A 23,031-nucleotide genomic window follows, 5' to 3' on the forward strand; every position below is an offset into this window, starting at 1 on the left:
TTTTAGACCTTGTTTTAATACAGGTTCAGTTAGCTCTAGTCGCCCTATCCGTTGACCAGGGAGCGCCCCGTTAAGGCCAGTCAAGCCGGTTGCCGTGTAATAGCTGTTTCGTTTTTACACCATAAGACGCTATTTATTGTATCAAATTCATAAGTTCAGTTTATTTTATTCCAAGATATTATAATAATTATCATTCCTATTGCTGCTCTGGAAATTAAACTTTAATTCACCGTAAGATGACAGCTCTAACTCTCTAAGATAGAGGTGTTCAAATAAAACAATCAACAACTTTATTAAATAGGATGTGCATATTAAATCCCTGCAATCCAACTAAAATATATTCATTCTCCTATCTTCAGGTATGTAGAACTAGTTACGAATCAATTGTTGTACTCGTTATGGAGAAAGTGGTTAATTCTGTACTAGCTAAAGTTGAAGAAGTGGACATGGAGTTTGATCACATGAAAGTCGAAGTGAAAAAAGAGGAAGAAGATTCGAGAAGCAGGACTAGGGGTTTTGTATGTCCGACATGTGGCGAACAAATTATCAGTGAAAACTATTTCATTGAACATGTCAGGAAGTTTCATCATAACGCTAAATCGCCAAAACGGGAATTGGAGGATAAATTCTCGAAAGAATGTACTGAAGTTTCTAGAAATGAAAAGGATACCTCTAGATTTGAAGATGGTAATTTTGTTGGACATGATTATGATAAGTTTAAAAAAGAGATGAAGAGAGAAGAGGGGGAATCTCAGGACATCAATATGGAGTTTCTTTGTCCTGATTGTGGTGACACATGTTTGGGAGAAAACACATTTATTGAACATATTATCAGGGAGCACCAAACTGACTATGATTCTCAAGAAATAACAATTATCAAACCTCAAAGTAGTTCTGATGCCAACATAGTCTTAAGTCATCCTCTGGGGATTTAAATGCTCATAAAATTGAGGAAAAATCTCATCTCTCCAGTCATCTGAGACAGCATACAAGGGAGAAACCGTTTAAATGTTCGGATTGTTCGTATTCAGCTGCTCAAAAATCATGCCTCAATATTCATCGGAAAACACACACAGGAGAGAAACCGTTTAAATGTTCGGATTGTTTTTATGCAGCTGCAGTAAAATCAAATCTTATGGATCACCTCAAAACTCATACAGGAGAGAAACCGTTTAAATGTCCGGATTGTTCTTATGCAGCTGCCCTAAAATCAAGTCTTATAAAGCACCTCAGAACCCATACAGGAGAGAAACCGTTTAAATGTCCGGATTGTTCTTATGCAGCTGCCCTAAAATCAAGTCTTATAAAGCACCTCAGAACCCATACAGGAGAGAAACCGTTTATATGTCCGGATTGTTCTTATGCAACTGCAGTAAAATCAAACCTTAAAAACCATCTCAAAACTCACACAGGAGAGAAACCGTTTAAATGTTTGGATTGTTCGTATTCAGCTGCTCAAAAATCATGCCTCAATATTCATCGGAAAACACACACAGGAGAAAAACCGTTTAAATGTCCGGATTGTTCTTTTGCAGCTGCTCAAAAATCAAATCTTATGGATCACCTCAGAACCCATACAGGAGAAAAACCGTTTAAATGTCCGGATTGTTCTTTTGCAGCTGCTCAAAAATCGACCCTTAAAGACCATCTCAAAACTCACACAGGAGAGAAACCGTTTAAATGTTCGGATTGTTCGTATTCAGCTGCTCAAAAATCAAACCTTATGATCATCAGAAAACACACACAGGAGAAAAACTGTTCAAATGTCCGGATTGTTCATATGCGGCTTCTAGAAAAAACACTCTGAAGGTTCATCAGAAAACTCACCAAAATTGAATCATGTATTCACAGATTTTAACATTTTACTGCCAAATTTTCACAAAGTATAAAATCCTCATTTTTGTTGGATGTAATTAATGGTGTGTCATCATTAGGGGTCGTTCACAAATTAAGTAATCATTTTTTTGGAACATTTTCACACCACCCCCCCTCCGTAATCAGTTTTATAGTAATGTCAAAATTACACTAGCGTAATCATTCGGAAACTCCCTCCCCCCCCCCTCAGCTGAATGCTGATTACGTAATAATTATTATGTGAACGACCCCTTATATAGAATAAACAATTTTGACTGTTTCTACACTCGAGCTCTGTGACAACAATAAGATGTTTCGGAGCCTTTGCTAAGATAGCAGTCTCCCCTGAGTAGAAGTGCATTTCTGACCAAACAAAGTAATTCACAAACTTTTAATTTAAAATTTATTAGAAGAAGTATAGAACTGTATGCCTCTCTTACTCTTAACACTACCATGGTTAACCTGTTGTCATTTTACTCTAAAATGGTTCTATACTTCACCAAAATGTTACCCTGTAAATAATTATACATAATTCTGACGAAATGTCAAAGTGGGTATCTATATAATTATAGTAATAATTTTACCTTCATGCCCACAGTTTAATGTTTTAATCCACCATAGCATACCAATGTACCATACTTTATACTCATAAACTTTTTATTTATATGCTATATGTTTTGATTCTTAGTCCTTAGAAGGGCACTCTATTAACAGTTTTTGACTGATTTGAGTGTCCTGCACAGCAGATCGAAGCATCTTTAAATTATTTACTATTTTGATTGTATTGCTGTGTAAATTTAATCCTAATTCTAATTCTACGCACAGTACACGACTTTATTTTTAGAGTTCAAGAACAGATTTGTTTCAAACAAATCTGTTTTAAATATAAATATTTAAATCAGGGGTATCTGAGTAGAGATCATGATCATTAAGCTGGATATGTTTACAGTTTCAAGCATTTTCATTGTGCCGCTTTTTCAGGACCTGTTTTTTTACATCATAACTACAAATAATGTTTAGATCTTAATTCTAGATAGATGATGCTAGATACATAATCTTGGTTTTGTAGCAGCTATTTGTATTTTTTCTTATCTACTTTAATAACATTCAAGTTTTACTAATTATATAAGTCTAGTTTTTTTGTAAACTGTTATCTCGAAATTGAGTTTCGCATAGATTTCAGGCTGAACTTATATACTTGCAGTGGGATTAAGTAAGTTTATGTATTTTGCCTCGTTATTGACTACAAATTTGATTATCGGCCTATCGAATGCTTCGCATCAACTTACATGAGACAGACGAGATTTCCACGTTTCGAGGGGCAGTCACTCCTCATATTCTATTGTTTGTAGCGCGCAATACAAATATCATAATATTCACGCACCGTCATGTATATAGCCGCATTGAATTGTAAACTGGAAATGTTTCTACTACCACAATATTATACCCGCCATTCAAATCTGGGCAAATTGCCAGTCCGTAGAATAGTAATCACGCCACACATGGCCCGCAAATGTTGTTTATTTCGTAGAATTATTGCTCCCTATTTAATTGTTCTTGTCTTTAATTTGTTACAAATAAAATTTGTGTAATTTTTGATAAAAACTTAGTAAAAAAATGATAATCGTTCCGTATCCCAGGAATATACAATAATAACAGTGAAATTGAAGTACTTCGCATTTATATAACATAACAGTTGTTTATATCAGCAAGGATGTCAGTATTATTGGAGACAACGCTTGGTGACATTGTGATAGACCTTTACACTAAAGACAGGCCCAGATCAACTATGAACTTTCTGAAGCTGTGCAAACTGAAGATGTACAACTACTGTATGATCCACTGTGTTCAACGCAACTTTGTTATCCAAACAGGTAGTTATATACAGGTTACTATGGTTACAGGTACAATATATGCTATATACAGGCGTGTGACTATGGTTACGAACAGGTGTGATAGTTGGAACTTAATATACTGTAATATTGTGTGACTATGGTTACAAACAGGTGTGATAGTTGGAACTTAATATACTGTAATATTGTGTGACTATGGTTACAAACAGGTGTGATAGTTGGAACTTAATATACTGTAATATTGTGTGTCGTTACAAACAGGTGTGATAGTTGGAACTTAATATACTGTAATATTGTGTGACTATGGTTACAAACAGGTGTGATAGTTGGAACTTAATATACTGTAATATTGTGTGACTATGGTTACAAACAGGTGTGATAGTTGGAACTTAAAATACTGTAATATTGTGTGACTATGGTTACAAACAGGTGTGATAGTTGGAACTTAATATACTGTAATATTGTGTGACTATGGTTACAAACAGGTGTGATAGTTGGAACTTAATATACTGTAATATTGTGTGACTATGGTTACAAACAGGTAGTTGGAACTTAATATACTGTAATATTGTGTGACTATGGTTACAGTTTATAGATGCAATGACCTGATGGTAGCATCAAGGTGATAATACGCCACACTGTTACTGTGATGATTACGTAATATGTGAACGACCCCTTAATCTGGTAATACAGATGACATTATTTTACTTTGGTTTCAGGTGATATTGACCAAAAAGGCGGCAGCTCAATCTTCAAAGTCCTGTATGGCGAGCAAGCTAAATTCTTTGAGAAGGAAAATGTTCCCAAAATAAAACACACCCAAAAGTTGACGGTTTCTATGGTTAACGATGGTAAGACCTCTACGTTTTTCATGTCTACTTAATCGGCGTTCAACTTGGCATTTTCATTATGAACTAAAAGGTGGAGGAGAAACTTTATTTGGTCAATTTTAGGAAAAATTGCAGTTTGTCAAGTCCTTTCTCGCCGTTATCTCTATCCGGGCCTATATTTTGTGTCAATTCCTATTTCCTTTCTCATTCTGTTCTCAGTTCTACACACAAAATATTTATCAAGCTTTAAATTTTGAGAATTGTTCTTATATGATTTATTTAACAAATAAAACGCACTTTTTATCGAAATCAACGAAATAAAAACATAACTAATATTACTATTTGGTATTAACACTACTAGCATCTTTCTTTAACTTTACCTTAATATCATCCGTACGACTAATTGTTTTGTTTGCAATTGTTACAATTATTACGTTTACAGTTGAAATGAGCACAGCTTACACAGTATAGCTATATTGTTGAAAAATACAGTTGAAAAGTTGCCCTGAATCGTCAGTTTGTGACTATATCATTGTTTATCAAAACTTACTAACTTTATTCAGTTGTACTTTTTGCGATTAACTCACCGCATGGAAATTTTGGAGCTAAGTCGGTGGAATGGACCATCCTCCAGAGGCTCAGCTTCTGGGACCATCCTCCAGAGGCTCAGCCTCTGGGACCATCCTCCAGAGGCTCAGCTTCTGGGACCATCCTCCAGAGGCTCAGCTTCTGGGACCATCCTCCAGAGGCTCAGCTTCTGGGACCATCCTCCAGAGGCTCAGCTTCTGGGACCATCCTCCAGAGGTTCAGCTTCTGGGACCATCCTCCAGAGGCTCAGCTTCTGGGACCATCCTCCAGAGGCTCAGCTTCTGGGACCATCCTCCAGAGGCTCAGCTTCTGGGACCATCCTCCAGAGGCTCAGCTTCTGGGATCCCTTTCATTGCGAGGGGACTTGTCATATTATAATGTGAACGATTTCATAGTAAAGTACATTTTATTTCTATTATTAATTTAATAATGCGACGTAAGATGTGGAGTAATGTTGGGTAATGTGTTGTAATAGTAACCACTATAGTGCACTATTTCAGGTAATGGTTACCATGGTTCCCAGTTCCTGATAACTACAACTGAGGACGCAGATGCTCTGGATAGTCAACACACTGTCTTTGGTATCGTTAGTGAAGGTAAGTCACTTTTTTTTTTCTTTTTTTTTTTCTTTTTTTTTTTTAATGAGGAACCTGCCAAACCCCAGGACACCAGGAGGATACCACCGGCAAAGCGGCTAATAGTACCCTCCGGTCTGTGTTGTACCGAAGAAGCTGAGTTAATCGATCATGACTCGGCTTACCAGCCAAGAGGTAAGTCACTTTGGTACACCAAGTTTCCTTAATTTATCGGTCACCTCCCCTTAAATATTCATTGTGCTGGCAAGCTTCTCAGTTTGATTTAAACTCAGTTTTCTATTATCTGTCCAATGAAAAAAGGTTGTTTTTTAATGTTGCATGAGAGATGCGGTATGCTAATTGTTTCTACAACGAACGGGCAACGTGCTTGCCTTCGCAAAGTTATATGTAGTTTAATAATCGTATTTTATACAGTGGATAATTTGCACGATGTTGGGTCTTTTGTTCAATAAGGGCTATCTAATTCTCTATTATCAGATGATAAAACAATTTTATCAACAATAACGATAAACGTTAACCGTAGTCTGGGATTCTCCGAATAGTTTACCTTTCTCCTACATAATTGTATAAATATTTAGTGGTGAGACTACGAGGCTGGCAAGTTCGCTATTTCACTCTTTAAGTGTTGAGGAATAATTTGAACTCGGTACGTAGCAGCTTCCTTCCACTGGGTGAAGAGAAGAATACAAGCTTTACATGGGGAAATAGCTTATGATGGAGCTGCAGTGTATACGCAGTGTATACGCACTACGCAGTGTATACGCAATGTATACGCAGTGTATACGCAGTGTATACGCAGTGTATACGCAGTGTACGTGTTTAAAGCTTTTACGGTTATTCTGAATCTCACTGGGTGTTGGTTATGATAGCTGGAATTGTACCAATAAAAGTGTCTTTTATTCTCATTTTCAATTCACACATACATATCTTTACCATCGAGATATTAAAGTTGACTCTGCTTAAAGCTCTTAAAATGACCTAAAAGAACCTACACGCGGAGTAGTTTCCCTATCTGTTACTCTATTAGGATGGAGCTGCAGTGTATATACTATACGCTTCACTCTATTCAACAATCAGTATCCTCCTTATCCGCTACTCTGGGGATTCTGTCTTTGGAGAAGAAACCAAAAGCAACTCCCGAGTATTCGGGCACCACACCAATGTCACTGTTAAGCCCATTCTCAATTGTAGAGTACCTGGAATTACCATTAGCGGATCTCAGTCTCATGAAGTTATTGAAACGGTTGATGATGAGGGGAAAGGGTAGGGAGATAACCAGGATCCCAGTCAGAGCACACAAACTACCCACCACCTTGCCCATGGCCGTCTTTGGGGCGTAGTCACCGTACCCCACAGTGGACATTGTGATGATACTCCACCAGAACCCAGTGATGATGCTGTCAAACTGGTTGCTAGGCGTAGGAGGCGGCTCACAGCCCTGCACATCTGAGATAGTAATAGTCTTGTTACCCAGAACAATAGTGAGAGGAACCGCCAGCTGTGAGCCGCACTCTGATAACATGTTTGTAAGGTTGATTACAGGGTTACATGTTGAATTTAGCTGAATAAGAAAGTCGAATGTGTTATTGACATGCACTGTCATAACCTCGTCAGGCTGCTCTGTGAAGAATATTAGACTGCTGAACAGAACTACAAAAGTTATCAACATGAGAGCTAGTATGACAAGTTCCCCCGCGCTGGAACTGAGAGCGTAACCCAGGGCAAACAGTCCCTGAAAGTAACGAGACATCTTAAATATGCGCACTATTCGCAAAGTTCGGAAGAAGCGGAGTACCATGAGGAAACTGAGGTTCTTCTGTTGTCTAAAGATCAGATCTAGGTAGAAAGGCAGTATCGCGAGTAGATCGAACCTGAGAATACAAGTCGTACCTTAATGATCGTAATATTTTAGATCACAAAATGTAGTTATTTCAATGTTATTAACTAAAAAGAGGGTTTTCTGACAATCAACATCCTGATCAAAATAGTTGAACAGCATTAATAACAAAGTGTTAACAAAGTGTTAACCAATAATTGAACAGCATTAATAACAAAGTGTTAACCAACCAGTTTAGAACAGACTTAGCGAACCGTCTTTTGTCAGGACAACAGACAAATCGTATTGTAAAGTTCAGTGTGAACCAGATGTTGCTGACCGCTTCTATTGCCAGAAGAGCTACACAGGACGTGGGACCGCTGTAGTAATAACTGTCAACATATTAGAACATGCTCTACTGAGATCACATTAGAACATATAATTACCCTATTCTATCTAACTAACCTTTTTTGTCTTTACACTCCCCAGGCCCTCATTTACCACCAGCCCCTCATTTACCTCCAGCCCCTCACTAACCTTTAACCCCTCACTAACCTTCAGCCCCCTCCCCCAGCCCCTCACTAACCTTCAGCCCCTTCCCCCAGCCCCTCACTAACCTTCAGCCCCTCACTAACCTTCAACCCCTAACTAACCTTCAGCCCCCTCCCCAGCCCCTCACTAACCTTCAACCCCTCACTAACCTTCAGCCCCCTCCTTCAGCCCCTTACTAACCTTCAACCCCTAACTAACCTTCAGCCCCCTCCCCAGCCCCTCACTAACCTTCAACCCCTCACTAACCTTCAGCCCCCTCCTTCAGCCCCTTACTAACCTTCAACCCCTCACTAACCTTCAGCCCCCTCCTTCAGCCCCTTACTAACCTTCAACCCCTAACTAACCTTCAGCCCCCTCCTTCAGCCCCTTACTAACCTTCAACCCCTCACTAACCTTCAGCCCCCTCCTTCAGCCCCTTACTAACCTTCAACCCCTAACTAACCTTCAGCCCCCTCCTTCAGCCCCTTACTAACCTTCAACCCCTCACTAACCTTCAGCCCCCTCCCCAGCCCCTCACTAACCTTCAACCCCTAACTAACCTTCAGCCCCCTCCTTCAGCCCCTTACTAACCTTCAACCCCTCACTAACCTTCAGCCCCCTCCTTCAGCCCCTTACTAACCTTCAACCCCTAACTAACCTTCAGCCCCCTCCTTCAGCCCCTTACTAACCTTCAACCACTCACTAACCTTCAGCCCCTCCCCCAGCCCCTCACTAACCTTCAGCTCCTCCCCCAGCCCCTCACTAATCTTCAGCCCCTTCCCCAGCCCCTCACTAACTTTCAACCCCTCACTAACCTTCAGCCCCCTCCTTCAGCCCCTTACTAACCTTCAACCACTCACTAACCTTCAGCCCCTCCCCCAGCCCCTCACTAACCTTCAGCTCCTCCCCCAGCCCCTCACTAATCTTCAGCCCCTTCCCCAGCCCCTCACTAACTTTCAACCCCTCACTAACCTTTAACCCCTTCCCCCAGCCCCTCACTAACCTTCAGCCCGTTCCCCAGCCCCTCACTAACCTTCAACCCCCTCCACAGCCCCAACTAACCTTCAACCCCATCCTAAGCCCCAACTAACCTTCAACCCCCTTCCCCAGCCCCCACTAACCTTCAGCCCCCTCCCCCAGCCCCCCACTAACCTTCAGCCCCCTCCCCCAGCCCCTAACTAACCTTTAGCCCCCTCCCCAGCCCTTCACTAGCCTTCAGCCCCCAGCCCCACTAACCTTCAGCCCCCTCCCCAGCCCTTTACTAACCTTCAGCCCCAAGCCCCCACTAACCTTCAGCCCCCTCCCCAGCCCTTTACTAACCTTCAGCCCCAGCCCCCACTAACCTTCAGCCCCCAGCCCCCACTAACCTTCAGCCCCCACTAACCTTCAGCCCCCACTAACCTTCAGCCCCCTCCCCAGCCCTTCACTAACCTTCAGCCCCCAGCCCCCACTAACCTTCAGCCCCCACTAACCTTCAGCCCCCTCCCCAGCCCTTCACTAACCTTAAGCCCCCAGCCCCCACTAACCTTCAGCCCCCTCCCCCAGCCCCCACTTACCTTCAGCCCCCTCCCCAGCCCCTCTAACCTTCAGCCTCCTCCCTCAGCCCCTCACTTACTTCCAACTCTGATCGGGCGGACATTCCGCCCTGATTTGTGGCAGGGATTCCAAGCATTGTGCTACAACTGCTATTAGTATTATCACCAGATCCAAGTAGGCTATCACTTTTGCAAGTCGTCCAGAATCTGGATTATCCAGGCACTGAAAACGGACATTTTGTGTGAGTAAATTTCGTTTCATTTTGCTGTAACTACTGACTTATTGTAGAGATCACTGGTTTTACATTTTTAAGGGAATTGTGAAATAATGTACGGATCTCCTTATGATATGTTGTCAAACCTTTTCTTGACCTTCAGCTTAATTTGAACGGTTTGAAACTAATATTGAGTTGGTACGATATTCCATACAGAATTTTACCTTACTCATTATACTCAAGTCATATCATAATTACTAAAAATGTAGTTGAGACTTCACAAAACGTTGACAATATTATTTGAAAGACTCACCATCCATAACTTCTTCTGTAAAGGATGGCAGAAACGCATGCCTTGGTTAATGAGCCACTGACTGCTGGCTTGCTGGATAGCAAAGCGGGAGATAACATGAGGTCCCATCTTAAAGAATCGCAGCTCCTCCACGAAGATGTCTGGGTTGATGTGAGAGGGAAGACACATTACCCCGTTTGAAAGGTAGTAACCTAGGATGGGCTGGAAGACTGCCCTGTTCCGATCGAAAAAATATTCCCCCCTTTCCGCCTCATAGTAAGATTCTATCTCGTCAGAACCTGAGTTATACCTTATTAGAACTGAGTGTAGATCAAGTAGATCATCTTGAAGAAAGTAAATAAGTCTACACAACAATGCACTAAAATATATAGGGTTTCATCAATATATAGATTCAATATAGATCAATAGATTATAACTAACCTAACAAAGTTTCGGGGTATCTTCTCAAAGTGCTTCTCCGTGTTTGAAAGCACAGTCCCCCCACGTTAAGCGTCACAATATCTCTGTTTTTAGAGGAAGAAACAGCTCTATCTCTGGTCTGATGATTGTTCACTGTCAGGGAGGGCCGACTCGTCTGGGAGGGCCGCCTCGTCATCTGCATATCGTCAGCTTTTTTGGCTTTAAAGATATCTTTCTGAGAGTGAGCCCGCCTGGTTGGCGGTCTAAAGTTCTGTTGCAACGGCATTTCGTTTTAAGTTTTATCCATTATAATTCAAACGTTTCAACCACGTTTTAGGCAAGTAAATAAGTTTCAATGCTGCTGGCACAAAATTTAATACAAATACAAGTACTATACAGAGAATAGACGGCGTGAATAAATGTATTGTATCACGAACAAAGCATCTTATATTAGATTCTCCCATACTCGGGTGAGAAATAGTCACCTACTACTCTTCGGTCACGTGTACAATCACATTAACGCTGTATTAATAAGTGGTCTCCACATTACAGCACACTATTCTTATAACCATGTTGTAGGAACTGTGCGCATAAGTCTCGCGATCTTCCGCTTAATGACATTAATCTTTTCTGCGAAATCAACTCTAAATTGAATACATGTGGTGGACTTCATTGGCACTAAAACTGACTCGCTTTGTCACTCAGATTTTTAACATGATGACCGTACGATTTTAATGGCATTTGGCTTATCGACTGAGTTCTGGAGATCTTAAAAGCTATTTTGTACGTAGCATCCGACTGATACGAATTAACACCGAATGAAACATCAAATGCACCTCTATTTAAATACTTAACAAATCAAGCATTTTACCACACTAAAGTCGGACTTTTAAAAACGCTCGACAGATGGTGGTACTTGCAAACTGATATGATCTATTTATCTAACGCTAGTACTGACGAAAACTTGTTATTGCAAGCTTATAGAATAAAATCCTAAGAAAATGTAAGGAATATTATTCCTAAATTTTTCTATGGGTTTATTCCGGCAAATTGAGTTGAGATCGAAAAAGCTAACATACATTCACTTAAACTGCGAAGAAAATGTCGAAGTAAATTATTTATCTTGTCGTAAATAAAAGGAAACTTGGTTAACCATTTCAATAAATGAAATAATCATCGATTATGTAAACATAATTTATATAATGGATGACACCACACGAACATTTATAAATAATCACTGAACAATTTTAAAAGACGTAAAAAAGAGCCCTAGCTCCGAAGAGGTATTTCCTTGCATCCAAACTCGATGGACTGCATGTTAACTTTGTGAACTTCCGCAAGTCAACAGACCCCTCCCCCACGTTCGTTTTTTATAAACCCACTCCCCATTTCGTGGGGCCAACTAAACCAGCTCATTTCATGACTGTTAAGCAGAACGAAATAAATGCAATCCAACTGTTTGTAATACTAAACGTTGGGCTATAAGGATTAAGGAGCCTGTGTGTAAGTGGGGCAGGGGTTGTCAGGCTGCGTGTAAGTGGGGCAGGGGTTGTCAGGCTGTGTGTAAGTGGGGCAGGGGTTGTCAGGCTGCGTGTAAGTGGGGCAGGGGTTGTCAGGCTGCGTGTAAGTGGGGCAGGGGTTGTCAGGCTGCGTGTAAGTGGGGCAGGTGTTGTCAGGCTGCGTGTAAGTGGGGCAGGGGTTGTCAGGCTGCGTGTAAGTGGGGCAGGGGTTGTCAGGCTGCGTGTAAGTGGGGCAGGGGTTGTCAGGCTGCGTGTAAGTGGGGCCGGAGATTATCAGGCTGCGAGTAAGTGGGGCAGGGGCTATCACCCTGCGTATTAAAGAGACAGGGACTGTGATTTAAATGGAGCAGAAAGCAGGGCTAATTTGTATAGAGACCCATAGCTTGCAATACCAGGATTGCTCAGTTGTGGTTATGGTATAATTGTTAGTGCCCTCACTCATCACTGCAATCAGCTCACACCACCAACCGTGATGTAACAGAGGGATAATAGTAATATTAGTTAGCAGCCGCCTTGTCAGTCAAAATACAGTACATTTATTGATATTTCTACCACTATCGGTGCGGGTTTTACAATTAGCGTGATTATAGATAAATCTACTAATTCCTTTCATCATTCATCTGATCTATTATAATCCTGACTCTCCCCTTCTCTAGAATCTATATTGTAGGAAATGTTCGAGTAGAAGTTGACATTTTTCTACTTTAAAGTAGGAGTTGACATTTTTCTACTTTAAAGTATTCAACTTAATTTAGACCTTTTGGAAGTTGTCCGAATACATAGTTTAGGCCATCACAAATAGACGATTCGTGAAGATCGGCTTTTTACAAAGCACAAACTAAAATTTAATCGCGATTATTTAGAAAGATGAGCAACTTAAGAACAAACAACGGTCAATTTTTGGAACCTTTAAACGATACTCCAACATACTGCAGAATCCCTATAAAAAATTACACAGTAAATAATAAATATGCAGTGCCTTAAACGAGTGATTACTAACCACCGGAGTATTGAAAAGCTTGATTTTACTATTCTTGTGGGCTACTCTAAAGAAGTTGTGAACTAGGTTAACAGCAAATACCTTGAGCACAACAAATATGCCAAGTCATTTAAACAAAAGCCAAGTTTCAATCCTTCCTCATTATTGTTATAATTGTCTTAGATAAGTTCTTACTTTTACAAAAGGTAAAATCTTGCAGACGTCTAGACTCTAATTTTCTACTTAGATTACTCAGCTGGATTACACGGTTACAAATTAAAAGAAGTTTCAAAGTAAGTGACTAAGCCTACGGAGTTAAAATTTAAGACATTCTCTTTGAGTAAAATTGAATTCTGAGTAGTATAATGTAAGGAATGTTCTGAGTAATATGATATAAGTCAAAGTGAAGGAGATATGTGGTACTATCCATTTTGTATAGTGAAATAATTTCTTAAGAAACTAAGCAACATATATATTGTATATAAACAAGTTTCGTTATGACTCTTTCCTGTTAAAAACAATTCAATTATACATAGCTATATCACACCTAACTAAATTTCAGCTGACAAAAACAAGACACAACAATATAACATCACATAATATAATAGTGCACTTAGTAATACCACTTAGTCTCATATTCTATGCTGTTAAAATCCCCTTCATGTCATTGGCGTGCAGCGCCTCCGTTGCACGTAATACGAGTAACTTGAAGCAGCTCTTAGCTGCTAAAGCGTGCTATGCACTTGAAATAAAACCTGCACGTGTTAATATAGTTCATTCGTTAGGACTGTTACACTGACAACTCTTTTAGGCTTCTAAGTACTTAGCACGAAAACGTACCAAAACTTTAGCATTATTGAAAATAAACAGTCAAAAATGCGGTGTTAACTAGAGGAATATTATACAATTACACATAATATGTATAAAATATTATATACAACATGTACCTAATCACATGCTCACGCTTGCATTAAAAAAGCCCTGTCAACAATACTTGAGATCAATTCAATCGCTCTAGCCAATCAGAGAGCTATATCCACCAGCGTGCGCTTTTTCGCATAGCGGGCTCTCACCAGCCCGCTGTAAAAGGGCCCGATATCTTTGCAGCCCGCTCATGATATAGCCCGTTAACAAGTGACATTTAATTTGACCAGTAGCAATATAGCCCGGAGTTCTCTAAAATATTTTCAGTTTCTGTATCGTCTCCTTGTGAAATTCCTTATTACACTGACTATATACATACAACTGTATATACATTTTATTTTTGTGTCCGGTAGGGTCATGCAGCTCGTGAGCAGATGACATGATACTTTGATTTATATCAAAGTTATTATAACACACTACATAATACACATCAGCACTATAATCGGTCACCCTATATTATTGATATTCATCGTCACTGACATTACATTCATTATTCCCACGGCCCAGGAATGCAGTGCATCTCCAGCCCCTATATACGACACACCCCTTTATGATTGGCTTACATTGAACAACTACAAGTGACGTGTTACCATGGTTACAACAATTAGTGGTGACCTTTTCTAGAGTTGACTTTTATACAAGCTCCATTGTTTATTTATAAAATTATATATTAACTGTAATACGCCCGCTGGTGGATATAATCCACATCACCTCGACCTGCGGGCGGAAAAATCGTATAGCACTCGGGCCCGATGGGCCCTCCGTGCTATACGAAAATATGTCCTCCTCGGGCTAGCGCCCTCGGGGACATATGAAATATTGCACGCGCGTGCGCGTGCAATATTTTGTTCCGCCCGCGAGTCTCCGGTGATATGTATATATATCCCTGACACGCGGCACAAATTAACCAATCAAAGAGCTATATCCCTATCTCGTGGCACAATTTACTCAATCAGAGAGCTCAGAGCTATATCCTTGTCATTTTACACAAATTAACTTAAACCCTGAAATCCTCGTCACGTGACACAAACTAACCAGAATTAAGTCCGAAGCACACGGTCAAAACTGCATCATTTTATACATCTGCGATACAAGTGATGCTGTATTCCTGCCAGGGACAAATTTACAAGATACAGCCCATTAGTGATACGTGTACATGCCTAAACATGATTCACAATATGTCTGCGGTTGGTGGTATTTTACACACCCAATTATTAATGCACAATGAGTGGATAAGTTACAGAAATTTTGTAAACTTCGGTTTATCAATTGTATTGTTCAGCTAATTGTTTGTATAAACGCGCTGCCGATTATCATACGTTAAAGGGGAAAGAAGTGTCATGGATATTGGATATTAGGAACATCATGGACAAGAAAGCTACTGTTCATTTGTCGTTCTTTAATTTTTGGTGATTGGGCACCCTCTTTAATTTAATGACTCTCCTGGTTTGGGCTGCCGATTTCCAATTACTGTTAACCGGTAGTTGTAATATTTAAAACTAATGATGTTTCACGCATAGAAACTAATTCGAGTATGTATTCAAATGTACGTGATCACTCGTTCAAAGGACTGGAAAATTTGCCGGCACAAACAAAACAAAAAGATTGATCATAATTTTAAGCGATAACGTTATTAATCAATGTTGATTAGACAATTGTGTGCACCGTACATGATAGAAACTCCATGAGGCTGGGTGACTTTCCAGCAAAACAACAGTTTTGCTTCAAATGTGTATATAATAAGTAATAACTGACTAGCTTAATGAACCAGGTCTAATATCCGATCTCTATTCAATACCCATTACCTTGATTATGCCATACGGACGCCAATTGTAACTGGATTACCCCTCTCCTTCTCCCCCTCCCCCCCCCCCCCCTGGTTAATGATCGTGACTGAAATATTGGGGAAGTAAAATTGGCGACTAGTAAGTTAGATAGGTATCAGACGAATGTTAACCGGGCCCCAAACATTCACTCCACCGCTCCGAGTCTGATCATTAAAGGAGATAACGTTACTATTTAACCTATTATAAGTTGTTTGATAATGATGTGTTTGTTGCAGGGGAAGATGTGGTGTCTCAGATTAATGAGGCGTATTGTGACGAGAAAGGGAGACCTTATCAGGACATCAGGATCCATCACACTGTAATCCTACATGATCCTTTCTCAGACCCAGAGGTTATTATTTCTCACTTTAACTTCTTTCTATTATACTTTAACTTCTTTCTATTTAACTTCTTTCTATTATATTCTAATTTTAATTAATTGACTACTTATTATTTGGCTTCTTATTCATGTTCTGTTACTTATTTTACCCTTATATTCTCATTTTACCAGCCATTGTGCTATCATCTGATCATGTCAATATCCCACACGACTGTTATCATGCTATTTATCAAACACCACCGCAGTTACGTATCATTCTCGCACAGATAGATGTGACATCGTGCAAGATATTGTAGCTGCTTTTTGTAATTGTTCACACTTTATTATAAAGCTTCTCTTTCAGATGCTTCCTGTCCCACCTCGCTCTCCCTCTCCTCCACCCTATGTCATACAATCGGACAGGTCTGTTATTTCACTTTTCAATAAGAGAATAAGAAGGTATTTTTATTCGGCTGTTTCATAACGTTACTAACACTAGTTACTATCTAGCTCTGATGTAAAAGTCGGCACATTGTGTTAGACAGCCCGCAGCCACTAACCATGGTAAGTTTAACCAAGTTATTTTGTTGTTGCTCGTTCTCGAAATAATGAGATTCTTCCCTTGATGCTAATGTAGTCTCCTTGTGCAGCTAAACTAACACCCCCCCCTCCTCCGCAGCTAAACTAACACCCCCCCTAGCCCATTCCCCCTCCTTCCCCCTCCTCCGCAGCTAAACTAACACCCCCCCTCCCCCACTGCTAAACTAACACCCCCTCCTTCCCCCTCCCCCGCTACTAAACTAACACCCCCTCCTTCCCCCTCCCCCGCTACTAAACTAACACCCCCTCCTCCTCCCCTCCCCCGCTACTAAACTAACACCCCCTCCTCCTCCCCTCCCCCGCTGCTAAACTAACACCCCCTCCTCCTCCCCTCCCCCGCTACTAAACTAACACCCCCTCCTCCTCCCCTCCCCCGCTGCTAAACTAACACCCCCTCCTCCTCCCCTCCCCCGCTGCTAAACTAACACCCCCTCCTCCTCCCTCCCCTCCTTCCCCTCCCCCGCTACTAAACTAACACCCCCTCCTCCTCCCCTCCCCCGCTACTAAACTAACACCCCCTCCTCCTCCCCTCCCCCGCTGCTAAACTAACACCCCCTCCTCCTCCCCTCCCCCGCTGCTAAACTAACACCCCCTCCTCCTCCCCTCCCCCTCCTTCCCCCTCCTCCGCAGCTAAACTAACACCCCCTCCTCCTCCCCTCCCCCGCTGCTAAACTAACACCCCCTCCTCCTCCCCTCCCCCGCTGCTAAACTAACATCTCTTTATTTTCAGAGAGAAGTAGTGTGTCTCCACGTGGGTCAGACAGGGGTCCGTATAGGTAGTGCCTTATGGCAGCTCCTCTCTCAACAACACTCCTTACACCCTGACGGTAGCTTATCCTCACGTGACCAGTTTTACCCTACCTCTATGTTCAGTGAGAGTAGCAGTGGTGAACTGACCCCCCGATGTGTGTTCACTGACCTGGAAACTACCATAGTAGAGGACGTCAGGAGGGGACCCTGGGGTGGGCTGTACCAGTCAGACTGTTTTGTAACTGATAAAGAAGACGGAGCCAGTAACTACGCTAGGGGGAACTTGTCAGTAGGAAGGGGCCGTGTGGGGGAGTGTTTAGATCGGATCAGGAAGGAGGTGGAAGGGTGCGAGTCTCTGCAGGGACTAGTGATATCTCACTCTGTGGGAGGAGGAACTGGGGCTGGCTTCACTGCTCTCCTCAACCAACACCTCCGAGACCTCTACAAACACAAAACAAAGTTACAGTTCACAGTCTTCCCCTCCCCTCACATCTCACCTATAGTTGTAGAACCCTACAACACAACACTTTACATGAGCCATGCTCTGGATGCCTCTGACTCAGAACAGTTAACAGTCCTGCTGGATAACGAATCTTTGTACAAGGTGGCTCAGAGAGAAGGAGTGGAGTTGCCCGACTACTACGATATAAACCAGCTCATTGGTAGGATAGTAGCCTCTGTTACAGCTCCAATCAGACTACAGGGCCCTCAGACAGTGGACCTTACCACTATCCAGACTAACTTAGTACCTTACCCCAGGATCAGTTATGTGACTGCTAGTTTGTCCCCTAACTGTGAGGGCAACACTCACCAACTTACCTCTGTATCCGATATGACTGTATCATGTTTTGGCGAGGAAACTTCAACTCTTGATTTAGACAGGGTACATGGTAAAGTACTTTCTAGCTGTCTGCTGTACCAGGGGTCTGTAACTCCGGGGGAGATTAACACGGCCATTCGTCAGCTGTCCGCTCTGCGAAGTTTGAAAACCACCAGCTGGGTACCCTGCCCTTTTAAAGTAGGGATAGTAAATCAGTCCACCAAATCTGACCCTGTCCTTCCGTCCGTGTGTGCTTTAACCAACCACACCGGCCTTGAAACCACTATTGAGAGCATAACCGGGAAGTTCGAGAGACTGTACCGGCGGCGCGCATTCTGCCACTTCTACCATGGTGAGGGGCTAGGGCAGGACGAGTTCCAGGACGGGTTAGAGCAGATGTCAGCGTGGGAGAAGGACTACATGTACGAGAACCATCCCTACCAAGGACCCTGGTACCGCTACAGGGGGGAGGGCGATGAGGACTCAGACAGCGATGAGAGTGAGGAGTATGGGGAGGGAGGTGGCAATGTGGAGACGTTAGTGAGAATTAGAGGGAGGGGGGAGTGAGGGTGATATTTAAAAATATGATATTTTGATATGTTAATTTAATTTATGTTTTAAAGATTTGAAATTTGTATATACGTATAGTTGTATTTAAGTTATTATTGTTCAGAAACATTATGTCAATAAATTATGATAGCATTGTATTTTATATTATTGTAATTAGATCCGTTATTTTCATCCTTTTAGCTTTCAACAGCTGTATATATCATCCGATTTAGTGTATTTAATAAGATAATTGTCTTTTAGAATATTATAATTGCTGTGTTAGAGTTTTTGTGTGTTTGCCATTGCTTTCAGTAATCACTTATCAGTCAATTAATATAAAGAATTTTTAGCAGATGTTAAATTTTTCAGTTCTCGTAATCAACGCTTTTTTTAAATTCATCGATGGCATAAATAACGAGGACATTTTGTCATTGATCCTAGAAATACCCGAGAGTAAATATGACGATTATTAACGCACCCATCTGTTGCATAGCTTAAATATTTATTTTACAATATGAATTTGCAGGTTGGCGGTGGGAGAGACGGTCAACAAGTTAGCTGGACATAATACAGAAGATGTGGTGGAGTACATCGAGGAGAAAGAACTCAAAGCTAACACTCAAATGTTAGAAATAATCGGTAAGTAAGGAACTCAAAACTAACACTCAAATGTTAGAAATAATCGGTAAGTAAGGAACTCAAAACTAACACTCAAATGTTAGAAATAATCGGTAAGTATGGAACTCAAAACTAACACTCAAATGTTAGAAATAATCGGTAAGTAAGGAACTCAAAACTAACACTCAAATGTTAGAAATAATCGGTAAGTAAGGAACTCAAAACTAACACTCAAATGTTAGAAATAATCGGTAAGTAAGGAACTCAAAACTAACACTCAAATGTTAGAAATAATCGGTAAGTAAGGAACTCAAAACTAACACTCAAATGTTAGAAATAATCGGTAAGTAAGGAACTCAAAACTAACACTCAAATGTTAGAAAAAATCGGTAAGTATGGAACTCAAAACTAACACTCAAATGTTAGAAATAATCGGTAAGTAAGGAAATCAAAGCTAACACTCAAGCGTTAGAAATAATCGGTAAGTAAAGAACTCAAAGCTAACACTCATATGTTAGAAATAATCGGTAAGGATTCAGCTAATTAAGGAATTCAAATGATAGAAACTATCGGTTAGTATTAAGTAAGGAGCTGGAAGTTAACACTCAAATGCTAGAAACAACCGGTAAGTAAGGAACTCAAAGCTAACACATGAATGATAGAAAAAGCCGGTGACTCGGTGACAAAGAATCACGAAGCCAACAGTCTAATGTTAGAAAAAATCGCATACGGAGTATAGTACGTGCTAGTACTACGGAAAAAGCTCAAACCTTATAAAATTGTCGGGAAGTTAAATGTGACTGCTTTATTTAATCGAGTTAAAGTAGGGTCTATCCTATATTAATGCAGTTAATTAGGATATATCCAACTCTCCTTTAAGTGTATTACCTAGTGTCTGCCGGGGACTATGATCTATGGATAAAGTGATTGATCTGAGTTAAAGTTAGGATAAAGTTAGGATAAACCGAATTGTTTTCAGGGGATATTGCTGATGCTGATATGAAGCCCCCGGAGAATGTACTCTTTGTGTGTAAACTGAACCCTGTTACTTCTTCAGATGATCTGGAGATAATCTTTTCTCGTTTTGGGACTATCGAGTAAGGATAATTGTTACTTAAAACTCAATAAGTTAGGCTCATGGTAGTTCGCGGCGCGCACGAGCGATAGCCCTTATCGATCGGTACACGGTAAACCGAGGGAGAAAGATATGAATTAGGATAATTTGTAGGTTTTTTTAAATAAGATTTTATCTGATAAATAAGATTTTAGCACTTCAATCCGGATTCCTGTTACCGAAACACGCGGGCCTGAGATCCTAAATTCACCATATCTTCAAATTCAAACAATCAAACAGTCATAAAATCGTAAAGAATATAAAAATTGTAAGTAAGTAACGGTTTTTCACCTTGTCTGCTTCTTGACACGTGACTTTACAGGTCATGTGAGGTTATCAGAGACTGGAAGACCGGGGACTCCCTCTGTTACGCCTTCATCGAGTTCGCTGACGTTACGGACTGCGAGGCTGCCTACTTCAAAATGGACAATGTTTTGATCGACGAGCGCAGAATACATGTGGACTTCTCTCAGAGCGTTTCTAAACTTTATTTCAACAGGAATTCTAAAAACCAAATGAAATACTCTGCTCAGAATAACGATGATAAATCACGTGATAAAAGACGGCCTCAGAATGACAATTTAAGGTCAAAACAGAACGATGAACTAATGAGGCCAAAACGGAATAACGACCATATTAAGTCTAACCAGAATGTTGATCCTATGAAGTCTAGGGGGGAAGATAAAAACAATAAATCAACGCGGAACGATGACCATGTAAGGTCAAGGCGAGACGATGGCCAAATAAGGTCAAGGCGGGAAGATGGCAAAGACAATTTAAAGTCAAGGCGGGACAATGATCATTTGAGGTCAAGGCGGGAAGATGACCGTGTAACGTCAAGGCGGGATGACGACCATAAATCTAGGCGGCACAACGACCTTATCAAGTCTAGGCGGGATGATGATTATATAAATTCTAGTCGGGAAGAAGACCATAAACGGTCAAGGCCGCAAGATATCCATTTAAAGTCAAGGCGGGAAGATGACCCTGTAATGTCAAGGCGGCGGCACGATGACCATATCAAGTCTAGGCGGGATGATGAATTTATTAATTCTAGTCGGGAAGAAGACCATAAACGGTCAAGGCGGGAAGATGACCATGTGCGGTCAAGGCGGGAAGATGGCCAGATAAAGTCAAAGCGGGAAGACGACCGCATAAATTCGAGGCGGGAAGACGACGATATTAAGTCAAGACGGAAAGATGACCATATAACGTCAAGGAGGGTGGATGGCGAAAGTAAGTCTGAAAGAAGTAACAGTCGTTCAGATCCTGTTAAAGATATGAAAGTATCTCGGTTAGATAAGAAAGATGATAAAATAAATAAATCCGATCCAAAGAAGCCAGCCAAGAAACTTCGTACAAAATCTCCCTCGACTACAGAAGAGTCTTCATCAGATTCAGAGGATTCTTCGTCAGATTCAGATGAGGTATCTAAAGTTAAACCACAGAAAGACTCCAAGCAACGAGCCGTTAGTGATACTGATAAGGAAGGTAATAAGAAAAAGCGCCTAAAAGCGGACAAGACTGAATCTTCACTGAAAGAAAACCAAAGAAAATCACGAGATAAAGAAGAAGAGAGAGCAAAAGCAAAGGAACTTCAGACTAAAATTGCCGACCTAGAGCTTAAGATCAAGAAGATGAAAGAAGAAGAACTAGAAGACGGCCCCAGTAAGTCTATGAAGAAACACAAAAAAGCAAAAAAAACGAAGGGTACACGATGAGCAATGTTGAAACTATGAACTGCAAACGCTCTCAATGATTCAGGCTTTGGCTCCTGAAACCCTTTCGGCACCGTTCACTGCCCTCCAATAGACACGACCTGGCTCGTTCGACATCTTGCTTATATTTGGTTTTATTGATGATGTAAATCCCTCTTTATTGATGATGTTAATTCCTCGCAGCTAGAAATCTGTTATGTGCCTTAATTTCCTTACTAATTATACACATAATATTCATATTGTAAGTTTACCCCAGGAATAATTACATTATATTAATAACTTTTTTGTTTTGTTTTGTCGCATAACATGAAATAGAAATGAGGTAGCTGTAAGTTGCACAAGAGTAAAATTTTAGAGAAAGCGCTGACAGTTAAAATGAAACATCACCGAAACGGGAGAAAGTAGTATATAGGGGCCTATATAATTATAAGGTTTACTGTATCGAGATTTTTTCATTTCTGACTGAATTTTGTCAGCGTGCGAAAGAATGTTCCGGTGTTCTATTTGCTGTTCCGCACCGTCCATTTAGTGATGTCATCATTACAAACAAGATACAAGGGCAGGTCTCTCCCGAACGTTGGGATGGCCTGAGGTGCTTATCTCCTTTTCAGTAACCCTTAGCCACTCTGTGCCGAGGCACTAATACTGTACTAGCTGTAGGGGGGTTAGTCCTACGAGCCAGAGATCAGAGTGTGTTTCACCAGCCGAAGCTGTACCAAATCACAGCTTGGTAACTGGCCGACTTGCATCCGACCGGATTTGAA

At 41.0% G+C, this 23,031-nt stretch overlaps 4 protein-coding genes across 5 annotated transcripts; 3 read left to right on the forward strand and 1 right to left on the reverse strand.

Moving 5' to 3' along the window:
* Positions 1 to 360: 360 nt before the first annotated feature.
* Positions 361 to 1,973, forward strand: LOC134818498 (gastrula zinc finger protein XlCGF57.1-like). The gene has a single exon (XM_063828082.1). The coding sequence runs from the start codon at positions 1,136 to 1,138 to the stop codon at positions 1,805 to 1,807; it is 672 nt and encodes a 223-aa protein (XP_063684152.1). The 5' UTR covers positions 361 to 1,135; the 3' UTR covers positions 1,808 to 1,973.
* A 1,586-nt stretch (positions 1,974 to 3,559) lies between these two features.
* LOC134817870 (uncharacterized) lies at positions 3,560 to 22,546 on the forward strand. The gene is made up of 8 exons (XM_063827222.1): positions 3,560 to 3,728; positions 4,427 to 4,558; positions 5,626 to 5,721; positions 16,016 to 16,131; positions 16,463 to 16,521; positions 19,344 to 19,456; positions 20,415 to 20,532; positions 20,872 to 22,546. The coding sequence occupies exons 1-8, from the start codon at positions 3,569 to 3,571 to the stop codon at positions 22,268 to 22,270; spliced, it is 2,193 nt and encodes a 730-aa protein (XP_063683292.1). The 5' UTR covers positions 3,560 to 3,568; the 3' UTR covers positions 22,271 to 22,546.
* LOC134817871 (potassium voltage-gated channel subfamily A member 2-like) lies at positions 5,946 to 10,899 on the reverse strand. Of its 2 annotated transcripts, none has more exons than XM_063827224.1 (5): positions 10,552 to 10,899; positions 10,132 to 10,409; positions 9,684 to 9,826; positions 7,789 to 7,917; positions 5,946 to 7,592 (listed from the first exon to the last, which is right to left on the reverse strand). In XM_063827224.1, exons 1-5 carry the CDS (start codon positions 10,814 to 10,816, stop codon positions 6,788 to 6,790), a joined length of 1,620 nt encoding a protein of 539 aa, XP_063683294.1. In that variant the 5' UTR covers positions 10,817 to 10,899; the 3' UTR covers positions 5,946 to 6,787. The 2 variants fall into 2 exon arrangements, with proteins under 2 accessions (XP_063683294.1, XP_063683293.1); XM_063827223.1 differs by having other exon boundaries at positions 7,789 to 7,929.
* On the forward strand, positions 16,607 to 19,341 carry LOC134817872 (tubulin alpha-2 chain-like). The gene is made up of 2 exons (XM_063827225.1): positions 16,607 to 16,662; positions 17,429 to 19,341. The coding sequence occupies exons 1-2, from the start codon at positions 16,660 to 16,662 to the stop codon at positions 18,833 to 18,835; spliced, it is 1,410 nt and encodes a 469-aa protein (XP_063683295.1). The 5' UTR covers positions 16,607 to 16,659; the 3' UTR covers positions 18,836 to 19,341.
* Positions 22,547 to 23,031: the final 485 nt, after the last annotated feature.

This window comes from Bolinopsis microptera, chromosome 7, assembly GCF_026151205.1.
Source record: "Bolinopsis microptera isolate Bmic1 chromosome 7, MBARI_Bmic_1.0, whole genome shotgun sequence".
NCBI lineage: Eukaryota > Metazoa > Ctenophora > Tentaculata > Lobata > Bolinopsidae > Bolinopsis > Bolinopsis microptera.